At 36.0% G+C, this 12061-nt stretch overlaps 1 protein-coding gene across 2 annotated transcripts; it reads right to left on the bottom strand.

Annotated features, from left to right (window-relative positions):
* Window positions 1-206: 206 nt before the first annotated feature.
* LOC18603515 (binding protein) lies at window positions 207-5892 on the bottom strand. Of its 2 annotated transcripts, none has more exons than XM_007035548.3 (9): window positions 4309-5892; window positions 3317-4054; window positions 2627-3121; window positions 2133-2224; window positions 1872-1959; window positions 1675-1789; window positions 1461-1587; window positions 1171-1345; window positions 207-999 (listed from the first exon to the last, which is right to left on the bottom strand). In XM_007035548.3, exons 1-9 carry the CDS (start codon window positions 5818-5820, stop codon window positions 289-291), a joined length of 4053 nt encoding a protein of 1350 aa, XP_007035610.3. In that variant the 5' UTR covers window positions 5821-5892; the 3' UTR covers window positions 207-288. The 2 variants fall into 2 exon arrangements, with proteins under 2 accessions (XP_007035610.3, XP_017974193.2); XM_018118704.2 differs by having other exon boundaries at window positions 799-1006.
* Between the last annotated feature and the right edge of the window lie 6169 nt (window positions 5893-12061).

Here is a 12061-nt window from a genome sequence, read left to right as displayed (position 1 = left end):
AATACAATAAATAATAAAAAGTTATTTCTTGGCTGTCTGGAGAAGTCTCTGCAGAGAAAAGCGAAGATTTCACTAAATTGATTAAACACTGTTATGTCATTTGAGTCCATACATCTTTAACTATTGAACTCATACTCCCTATGCATTAACATGCCTTTGGCATGCAAATGAAGAATTGTCAATGGAAATTGGGTAAGTAAAACTACTTCTAAAAACATAAAAAAGTTGAATTATATTCACTATTTACATCAAACAGTGCCCAGATGGGAGAATGTGGATTCTGAAACATCAGTTTTCGTCATCAGAATTGAAGGACTGTCGTCTCCTCAAGGATTCCAATACATCTAATGGGCGATCATTTTGAGCACTGCTTCCTCCTGCCTGGTTAGACTTGAGTTTTGGCATGCTGATGGAATTAAGTGGAGGTGTCATTGCTCCCTTGTTCACCTCCCTTAGCACAGACCGAGCAGTGGCTTTGGCGGCTGCATCTGCCATTGCAGAAGCCACTTTTGAATTACTCTGCAACTTGTGGCTCAGCTTGTTTTTGGCATGAGTTCCACTTGCTCCTTTAGAAAGACAAGGTGATTGGTAGCCACTTTGATTTTGCATGGTGGCAACTGCCTCTGCGGCTGTTGTTCTGGCCTTTGCTGATTCATATTTCTGCATGTCGTATATGAGCTCTTTCTGAAGCTGTTTATCCGCAACCAACATGTCATCGATCTCATTCTTGTAGTCCTTGAGAAGGACTCGCATGCATTCCATGAGAGAACCTGTGAGAGGGCTATTCTTGCTTTCTAACAGCCGTTTTAGCTCTATAAAGATGGGGATGGTGTTTTGAATGAGACCCTTTCTGACTGCCTGTGTTATAGCCCTTCCTTTGGCAGCAGCAGCAGAGGCGCTGCTATCTCCACCTTCTTCCTCTACGTCTGCTGTCTCAGATGCAGATCCACGATTGGATGAGGCTCGGATCTCTTTGCAGGCAAGAATTTGGAAAGCATCCTGCTCCCTCAACAATCAAGAAATGTTTTGCATGGGAATTATGAGTAACAAGAAAGTTACAAATTAAAATTTACTAGCCAGAAGATTGGCTGCTATCATTGCATTATATAAAAGAAAAGTGCCAAGAATCTTGGGCAGACAAACTTTACAACTGTGCCATATGATTAGTACCTGCAGAACAGACTGTCCAGTTATATCGTCTATATTGAGCATACCATCTGATGCAGCTGCAAGAATCTCAGCACATAACTTCGCAAAAGTGGCCAAAAGGTGCTCTGGAGCCATTTGTTTCAGCAAACACACATAGACACTCATCCTTTTAGATCTGGACCTATCATCATTACCCCTGGAAACAATAAAATACAATACATTTAATCAAGGAAAAAACACTGAATAGATCGTAAACATGGGCCTCAATCACAGAAATTCTTTTTCTCAAGGCTGAATGAAGACATGAGTACCTGATGGAGAAAAGTTGACTCTCTGTCTGTGAATTCATAGAATTATTATGTCCATTGTGGGCATGGCAGTCATTCAGAACATAAATGGCTTCCACAAAACTGTTGTAAGCTAGAAGAGGAGCTTTCGCTGGAAGCATATCATACAGAAATGTAAATCCAATCAACCCATATTACCAACGTCAATAATGTTACAATGAATTGTAAAGCTACTTACCTTTCAAAATATTTCCAAAGAGAAAATCAGCAAGTTGTCTTATCTTTTCTGACTCATCAACAAGACATAGAAGGAACCGAAGGAATAGCACTCCTCTCCACTTCACGTAGTCCCTCTGGATGTAAGAACAAACTATAACATTAAAACAGCTAGTAATATAATATCACATGTGAAGAAAACAAGGAACAGGAAGTTACCTGTAACAATCTTGAGAGCAGTATAAAAGTCTGCCTTCTGACAAGTTCACATGGATCACGGAGACACTTGGTGATCTTTGCTATATAACTGTAAACTTCAAGAATTGTTCATTAGGACAGCAAACAGTCTCATAGAAAACAATTCTTTGGTACATTTTTTCTTTCATTTAACTCTCATCTCAACTGCCAGTTTGACTATTGAATAATTAGTTGCTTACTACCCTAGTAAGCTCATTTCTATTAAATTTCCAGAGGACTCACCAATCAACTAGAGCAGTATAGCGAACACAAAAATCCGCCATCATCACGACAAGGTTGTTGCGAAGGGCTGCACAATCACTCTTTTCAAGTTCCTGCTTGTTAAAACGCATAGTTAACATTGTTAGCAGATTCTATTTGGAACTAATGACAATGAGAAATACTGTAGGAATAACTTGGAAACGATGGGGAGAAAAAAAATGCATGTTAGAGAATAGCATAAGCATTATGCTTGGAAATAATTTACGGACCTTCTATGTAATCTAACAATGGATGTTGCTGGCTATGCTTATAAATGTTTTGCATGTAAGTTGCAACAAATATGAATGAATGAAAAACTGGTATAAACTAGGATTTCTAATAAAAGCAGAGGGAGACGTCACTTTGAAGAATCATGGATTGCAAAATGTTAACAGAACTCATACAAAAACCTTTCTAGTTTGTAACTTAGAATTTCAGAGCATAGACTAGACAAGCTACTTGTTTGATGAATAGACCTGCACAAAGAGAGGAATATAACTTTTTGCAAGTTTCCCATCAGCCAGGCAAATCTTCCCCATTGTCAACCATGCTTGAATATACAAAGAAGGAGCAGTCTGCTTCAAAGATACCATAGGCACTGGTAATTTATTTAACTTTGGATCAGCATTCCCTGAAGTTATTACTGTGTATAATAGTGGAACAATGGTGCTCACATCAGCAGAAGGACAGACAACAACCAAAGACCCAACAGTATAAACAGCGATGACCGCTTTTGATAATAGCCTGGAAGCGCTTGTTGCTTGCTTGCCTTTTCTACTCCCACTTCTTGGTGGTGTAAAGAAACAATTACTTTTATTTGCTTCTTTACTCTCAGAAATGTACTTTTCTAGAATTTTACATGCTTTAGAGAGAAGCTGCTGCACCCATTTCACGACAAGTTGATCAGCCTCCTTAGGATTTAAAGCCTTCCGCTTGCACAATGTTCTAAGAGCTTTTACATGAGCATTAACCTGTCATCAAATAGTCTAGCTGATTATGCATATGTATATATTATTATTCAGTCACTCGATAAAGCATAGCATTTAACCCCATAACTGCATACACGCTAGCATTTTGCCCAAAAGGGAAGGAAAAGGTCCATAGAGGAAAACAAACAACTCATTGCTGCATTTCTCAAGTTTATCAGTGTACCCAATGATAAATACCTCTGTGGAATGCATACTGAATTTTTCAACTCTTTTAAGCAAGTTATGGGCTAAATCAGCAGCAGGTTCAGCAGGCAACTCCACAGAAACATTTGAGATGGTTTGCAGGAGGAAAACACGATCTCCTGCCCATGCAACTGATTTGGATTCTATGCGCTCTTCATCTCCATTCCCTTGCCTAAGTGGGCTTTGGAACTCACCTTCTGCTCCATGCTTGTCAAGGAGCTGCCAGTGGTGATGGAGGAATTCCCAGTCCACAGCTTTTGAAAGATATGCGGACACTTCTGATAGAAGAAACCAAGCTCCAGCTGGGGCTGTCCACTTCTCAATTGGCATGGAATGGCTCAACCAGAGAGATTCAGATGTTCTTATAATATTTTGAAGAGCACTAGCAATCTTGGGCTTCAGTCGTCTCTTTGTACCCAGGCTTGTGCAAATTTTCTTCACCCATGAAGTCACCTCCCCATCGCAGATGCCTTGCAAAAGACCTAATACCCCTTCAGGGAATAACAATTCCATCTCCCTTTCTAAACTTTTGGTTGTTAAATTTGAATCAGGCAAAATAGATCCTTTCTTGGTTGGGCAAGCTGATCCTGCCCTAGACACCCGGTCCAAAACCAATTCCAAGAACAAGTTCTCACATTCTTCTTGAATGCTAGATTCATTATCTGTTATTAAACGTGGAACAGAATGTAGCCACTCAGTAGTCACACTTTCATCTGAAAATGTCCTGAAGGCCTGCAAAGTTAATGCAAAATTCAACATTAGATGGAGAAATGCACAAGAAAGAACTTATACACTTAAGTAAACAAATTCAACATCATACTGTTCATTGAATCATTGATTAAGCATCAAATTATCACAAAAGCATGTACACCTGATTGAAGTCAAATGAGCATCATAAACTAGTTGAACATCATAATGTGCATAATAAGAGAATAAGGAAACATATTTGAACAAGGAAACTATGTGAAGCACAGAAGTAAATTAACCTCAGAAAGAGCTGAAATGGCAGCTTTACGTATGCTAACAAGTGGATCTGAACAAGCCATACCCATGGTCTTGAGCACCACTCCGTCAAAAGAACCACCTAAAAGGGCTGTCAGCTTGGTAACCAGAAGAAGCGCTGCCTTCCTAACAGCTGCCTTCTCATCCGTACACCTCTTCCTCAAAAGATCATTCATTCCACCCTCTGGCCTCTCCTTTCCACCTTCACCTAATCCCATCACTTCCTTCAAAATACCTTTGTTCCTATCATCACCAGATAAAAACCCCACAACTTGTGCCAAGCTTGATAGGGCTCGAGCACGAATTCCAGCACTCAAATCAGAACATCTCAGAATCAAAGCTTCCAAACACCTTGTACCCCAAGGATCCCTTACTTCAACATCCGAATCCACCCCTAAAGGATCCGTCAATGACATTAACATCATTGCAATAAGATCAACACCTAACAGCCTAAAATTAGCCTTCCCTTGAGTCATCTTCACCACATACTCTATATACCCCATTTGATCATCAAATTCCATCACTTTAACAACCTCCATAATCGAATCCACAGCCAAAGCCCGCGGCTCAGCTTTCTCAGGCGCCTTCTGAGCCAAATACCTAGGAAAACTGACAACAGCTTTCTTAACACCGTCACTCTCATTTCCCAATTCGATCATCGTGTCTGTCACGAACCCCAATGCGAAGCTTCTTGCTTGTGATTTAACCATTAAGATCAATGGTGATAAAGCTTTCAAAACCTCAGCTGCAATATTAGCTATCTCTCCATGTTCAGACCTTAACACTTCACTCAAAACCCGCGAACACAAATGCATTAACCGATTAAAACTACCCAAATTGCCAAACTTTTCCATTGCCATCAAAGGAATTTCACCTACAGTTTGTATCAAAGACTTCAAACTATCAGGAAACCTATCCAAATGAATCAAACCCAAAACAGAAACCAACATTTCAAACACAAAGAAGACGTCTTTTATATCCAAAGAATCACTCTCTTCACTCTCTCCTTCACTATGACCCCCCGAACTCCTGACGTTACTCCGTTTTCCACGACCCTTCCCCCCACCCTTCCTCTTCCGATTGGGCGGCGCCTGGGAAGGGGGCGACTCATCAGGTTGGGCTAAAGGACGGTTTTTGAAAGCACGACGAAGGGAGCGGAGGAGAGAAAGGAAGGAAATGGGAGTGAAGAGAGTGAAAACAGGGGAATTTGGGGAGAGGAGAAGGGAGAGGTAGACTTTGGAAGCTAAGAGAGAGAGATGATAGGAGGGGGCAGAATCCATCGTGAAAGATAATAAGTTAGTGAGAGAAGAAGGAGAGAGACTTTTCGAAGGGAGGTCATCGAAGAACTGGGAAAGGAGGTCTGGGTCGTTTGTGGATAAAAGGGATTGGAGATCTAAGAGAGTAGAGCGAGAAATGACCGGAGATTGGCTTTGGGTGTTTGGGATTTGATTGATTTCTTCAAGGTCTGTGAGGATTCTTGCTATGGTTTCTTCCATGGCGGTGGCTGGTCGGAAATTCAGTGGGGGGATTTTGAGTTGGGAGAGTTTCTCTGTTTCTGGGAAAATGGTTTGCCCTGCGTTCGTTGAATTTGTTTTAAATTTTGTGTATTCCCGCTTAAATGGTTTTCCATATAAAGGAGAAGCTTTTCAATGGATTTTCTTCTTAAAAAATGTAGACTTGGTCGTCCAAATTTTAAAAGGAATTATTTACTGGCAACAAGAAGATGGGCCTGTGTTTTGGGTTTTCTTTATAAAGGCTTTCCCGACACTTGCCCAACCAATTTAATAAGAAGACAAATTCGAACTTTAGAGCCCACAGCCGGTAAGTTCTTCATTGTCTGATTGATTTGATTATTGAACTGCAACTTGAAATGTTGAACTCCAACATGTCAAATTCCCCTCAAAAAACTTTGCTTTTCAAAGCACCAAATCACCACGCCACCGGCACATGCAGGAGCCGTCGCCGGATAGGTTTCAATTACTCTAGTGCTTGGTACCCCTGGATATGCCTGTCAAGCCAATAAGCCATAACGGTGGAAAAAAGAGTAGCAAAATGCCAAACTCACATTGTACAACAAGTTATTATTTCAAGGAACAGAAATTTTTTATCTTATTTGGTGTTTTTTTCATAATTTTACATTACTTGTTTAATAAACTTTTTATATTAAAAATTCAATTAATAATAAAAAACTAAACAGTGACTTAAAATTATGAAAAAAAATATCAAATCATGTACTAAAATAAGATAGAGAATATTTATGACGAAAAATCAGACACTTTTAACCAAATGTTCTGCGTGTGCTCTTCTAGCCAATGTCAAAGTCATTATAGTAAAAAGGAAAAACCATGCAAATTAATTCATCAAATAGCCAAATCATATAGTATCAAGTAGAAAGTTTAAACAACTCCCAAGGCCGTAAATAACAGGCCAATAATCAGTTTTACAAGTATTATGAAATGTCGAAAGGAAAACCAGCAATATTATTACCAGATGGCAGAGTTCCGTTCAGCTTTTGCTTGGAGCATTATGGCCCTAGGAGCCATGCCTTTATTTACTAGCTGCTAGGGATGTTCATTCCGAAGGCTTACTCGCATATCGCCGCACAAGAAGGATCCATTGCCCCCATTGCATATTCATCCGATGCAACAACATCCCCTTCCCTTTCTTGTAAAGGTTGAGCTAGATCAATTGCTTCCTGGGGTTCATTCTGAGAGGCTATGCTCATGGAAGCCAAATCAAGAAGATTCACAGCAGCATTTTCCATGGGGTATGCTGCATGCTTTCCAAGGAAGAAATCTTTAGACTATTCTGCATGCCACTTTTCATATTTCTTGTTTAGCTCAACTGCAGACACTGCCTTGCTTTCATGGCAAAGGTTCGCAACCTGTTCAGATGATGATGCATGGAATGGAAACTCAGTCTGTACAAATGAAGATGACCCTGCATGATCCAGCTGAAGCCCATTGGTTTTATTTCCCATAAATCCATTAATCATCTCCTTGCCAGATGCTGTTGAAGCACGTACTGTTGGTGATGGTGAATTGCCAAATGGTCGCACCCACTGAAAGTTATTATACAGTAGACCATTTCCACAACCACAAGACAAGCCCAGTGAATTATCAACTCGAAGCCTATCGTTTTCAATCCTCAGAACACCATTGGCTGCAAAGCCATACGTCATTGAAACAGGTATGGCCGGTGATGATGAACTGCTAAATCGTTGCATCTTTGGGAAAATTGAACCATTTCTATCACTAGGTCCACCAAAAGGCAAACAAATCGAAGAATTAAGAAAGTATAGAAGGTTGAGCAGGTACATGCAACATGTATGCAAGAAAAATAATTGTTCAGCTTCTGCTAATGGTAACCCCTGATTATCATAAGCAAGAAAAATTAAGTGCTTGTCGATTCTAAACAATTAGTTTTCTTGCATGCATCTTACATATGCCTGTTCGACCTTTTACACTTTTTTAATTATTCGATTTGTTGCCCTTTGGTGGACTTAGTGATAGAAATGGTTCAATTTTCACAAGGATGCAACGATTTAGTAGTTCTTCATCAGTAGCCATACCTGATTCAATGACGTATGGCTCTATAACCAATGGCTTTCTAGGGAGTGAAAGCAACAAGCTTCCAGTTAATACTTCACTTGGTTTGTCTTGCAGTCATGAAATGGTCCAATGTATGATAACTTTTAGTGGCCGCAACCATTTGGCAATTCACTATCACTGGCAGTACGCACTTCAATGGCGTCTAACAAGAAGGAAATCAATGGATTTATGGGGAATAGAACCAATGGGCTTTGGTTGGATCATGCAGGGTCGTCTTCATCTGTACAAACTGGGTTTCCATTCCATGCATCATCATCTAAATAGACGGCGAACCTTTTCCATGACAGTAACGGCAGTGTCTGCAGCTTAGCTAAACAGGAAATATGAACAGTGGCTTGCAGAACAGTTCGGAGATTTCTTCCTTGGAACGCATGCAGCGTACCCCATAGAAAATGCTACCGCGAATCTTCCCGACATGGCTTCCATGAGCATAGCCTCTCAGAATGAACCACAAGAAGCAATTGATCCAACTCAACCTTTGGAAGAAAGGAAAGGGGATGTCGTTGCATCTAATGAATATGCATTGAAGGAGATGGAGCCTTCTTGTGTAGCGATGTGCAAGTGTGCCTTTGGAATGAACATCCCTGGCAGCTAGTAAATAATGTAAATACGAATTTGACAGATGCCCTGCATTAATAGACTTGCAACATTAATAAAAGGTTATAATTTAAGAAAATAATTAGTCCAACTAGAAAAATGAGCAATTCTTTTCTTGCTGCTAATAACAAAGGCTTGATTAGACACAGAATGAAATAAGTTATGATCTCCTAAATGTAGTCCATTTTGTAAGTGCTTGAATTCATATGCTTAAGTGCCTCACTCTTGAATTCTTTTTCTTGTGGTTGACATATATATGTATATATATAACACAATAACATCACTTCCAAACAATTTGATGATTGCCAAGCCTAACATCAAGGCCAAATATTCAAGCAATCAAACGACATAGATCTGCAAATGGTAATCACATCAAGCAAATGGTTGATGAGTAATGGGATTATTTCTTTCCTCACATTAGCCAGATATACATCCCGGCTATCCCAGTAAAAGATAAAAGTTTTTTGAGACAAACAGGACTACAATAGTAAACAAATCAAAAAGTTTTTTTCCTACATTTTAAAAAGATGAAACTTTTTTGCCTTTTTTTTTTAAAGATAAATGCTTCATAAAACAAACAGGGAATAAAGAGTTCCCTGTAGAATTACAGTCAGAAATTACCTGCAAAAAGAGTGCTCTAAAACAGATCTAAGACAAGGGATTCCATCAACAAGAACCCTTAAGACACTCCAAAAGATTAGCTATACATTTGCTATACAAAACTCATCTCTACTTTCAACCTCTATCATCAGTATCAGAACAATCATAAGAAAAATGATCATCCCAGATTCACTCAAGACTCAAAACAATCTATGAGATGAAACCCTTTTTTGTTTTGGACAAGAAGGCATTAAAATCAATCAAAAAGACCCAATCTCTTTCACAGCAGCATATTTTCATTGAGATTTTTATTCCGCCAAGACAAAAATTCACAGTGAAATAGATAGTTTGATCACCAAATAATTCCTATAGCTAAAATGAACTATAATAAATATTTATAGAGTAATGAAAATCATTGTTTACTTACCCTTAGATTATACTGAACAGGCTCCTTCAGATCATCTTCAGTCCACTCTTCAATGCCTTCTTCCATATTGATATACTGAAAGGCCCCACGTGCCATTTTCAACTTGTCCACAATTGGGCACTGCATCAAACCAGTCGCGTTGAATGCAAAATCGACATAGTCTAATTCCCATCGTGCATTTATTTTTCTTTCTTTCTTTCTTATATTACATCTGTTCTGCATTTAACTAGACCGGTGTGATGGAATGCCCTAATTGTCGTCAACTTAAAAACGGCACATGGCGGCGCTTTCAGTACATCAATCTGGAAGAATGCATTGAAGAGTGGACCGGCCATTGCTTTGAAGCTCTTCTCAACAAAAGTTAAAAAAGAAAGAGAAAATACATGATTTTTAAGATTGGAGTGGATTCATAACGGCTGAATGTTAAATATGGTAGGACTATTATAAGCTAACGGTTAAAGATATCTTTCCTTTTTTATTTAGAATATTTAAGTAATTTTATCTAATAAAAAAAGCGTGAAAGAGAATATTCGAAAATCATTCGAGTTAATGAAAATAAAAACTCAATTTATCAATAACGAGTTAAGAGTGATATCAAATTCAGTCACTTTCATTATATATTAGTAAAGTAATATTGTAGAGTATCAAATGCATGAAAGAGAATTTTCGAAGCATCCAAATTAATATATGAAACAAATATTAAAATTACAATAAAATTATAAATACAATTCAACAATCAAATAACTTTACGAAATACGAATCTTGATAATTGTACGTGAAAGAATTCCTTCGCTTAGAAATTATTCTCAACAAAAGTAAGAAAAGAAAGAAAAAATGGATCATTTTTAAGGTTGGAGTGGATTTATAATAGCTAAGTAGGATTATTATAACCTAACGGTTCAAGATATCTTTCTTTTTTATTTAGGATATTTAAGTAAGTTTATATAATAGAAAACTCATGAAAGAGAATATTCGAAAATCATTCGAGTTAATAAAAATATGAACTCAATTTAATAATAACGAGTTAAGAGTGATTTCAAACTCGATTACTTTCATTATACATTAGTAATGAAATTTTGTTGAGTATCAAATGCGTGAAAGAGAATGTTTGAATCATCCAAATTAATAATAATATAAACTCAATTTAACAATAAAGAGTTAAGAGTGACATCAAACTCATCATTCCCATTATTTATTATTATAAATAAAAAAATCAATTATTTTCTAATTTTTATCGTAAGCAAATCTTTTTGTTTTTTTTTTAGGTGGGGGTTGGTCGGGACAAGGTAAATCTCTTTTATTCTTAAAATTTTTTCTTTAAGGTAAATTCAGGGGCACGTTAAATATAATAAAATAATTTGTTATTAAACAACATGACTTTGGTGTTATTTTAAATAAAACAAGAATATCTTTTATAATATGTTTCATATTAAAAAATTTAAATATTGATGAAATTATATATAGTATATTAGTAATTAATATTTTGTTGACAATTAAGTCGAAATTTCTAAATAAAAAAATTTTAATTTTTACATAATTGAAATTTAAAATCATTTAGTAAAATTAATAATTTTAATATTAAATCAATCACATATTAATATATATTAATAAACATAAATCAATTCAATCGTATAAATAAATAACCAATTAAATTTTTGTAAAAAAGTGCTTTTATATTTATACTTACAAAATTACAAAATACTACCCTAACTAGTAAGTGGTGCTAGGAGTAGGGTCGGCCCTTGGGTAAAGCCACCCAAGCAAGGACTTTAGGTCCCCAATTTAGAGAGGCCTCAAATTTAGAAAAGTTTTATAATTTTATAATATAATTTAATTATATTAAAAGTATATAAAAATTTAAAATTATATAAAAATAATTAATAATTAATAAAATTATCTATTTTCTTACTTTTTTAATTATGTACTTAGTAAATTTTAATTTTTTTTATTTTTTAATTTTTAAAATGCTATAAATTCTCAATTATTTTTCTTATTTTCAATCAACTAACAGTTATATGTATTTATTCATCTCCAACAATTTTTTTTTTTTTACTTATTTTTCCTATTTCCAATTAACATATTTCATAAATTTCAACAACTATTTTTTTTATATAAAATCAATTATTTTTTTTTCAATGTATAATATCTACTTTGGAATTTTTCCTTTCTCATTTACTTTTTCTTCCTTCTTATTTTTAAATTCAATTTTCCTTCAAAGAATAAATAAGAAGTCTATTATATTATTATCTTTATAAAACCGTGAACCTTATTTACTGTTTGTAATAAGTATTCAATAATTAAGTATTATTGTTCTAATATTTACAAATTTTTTATTTTAATTTATAGTTTATATCATATTATTATATTATCTTTATTTTATGTGATAATCAATTTATTTAAATTAAAAATTTTGATTAATAATTTATATTAATCATTTAAAAAATATATGATAGTCACTTTAGGTCTTTAAACTTATTAAGCCGCCTCTGGTTAGGAGCCTTT

Source organism: Theobroma cacao, chromosome 4 (assembly GCF_053813885.1).
Source record: "Theobroma cacao isolate CCN51 chromosome 4, ASM5381388v1, whole genome shotgun sequence".
In the NCBI taxonomy this organism is placed as follows: domain Eukaryota; kingdom Viridiplantae; phylum Streptophyta; class Magnoliopsida; order Malvales; family Malvaceae; genus Theobroma; species Theobroma cacao.
The sequence above is the reverse complement of the archived record's forward strand: the minus strand, read 5'-3'. Positions and strand labels throughout refer to the sequence as shown.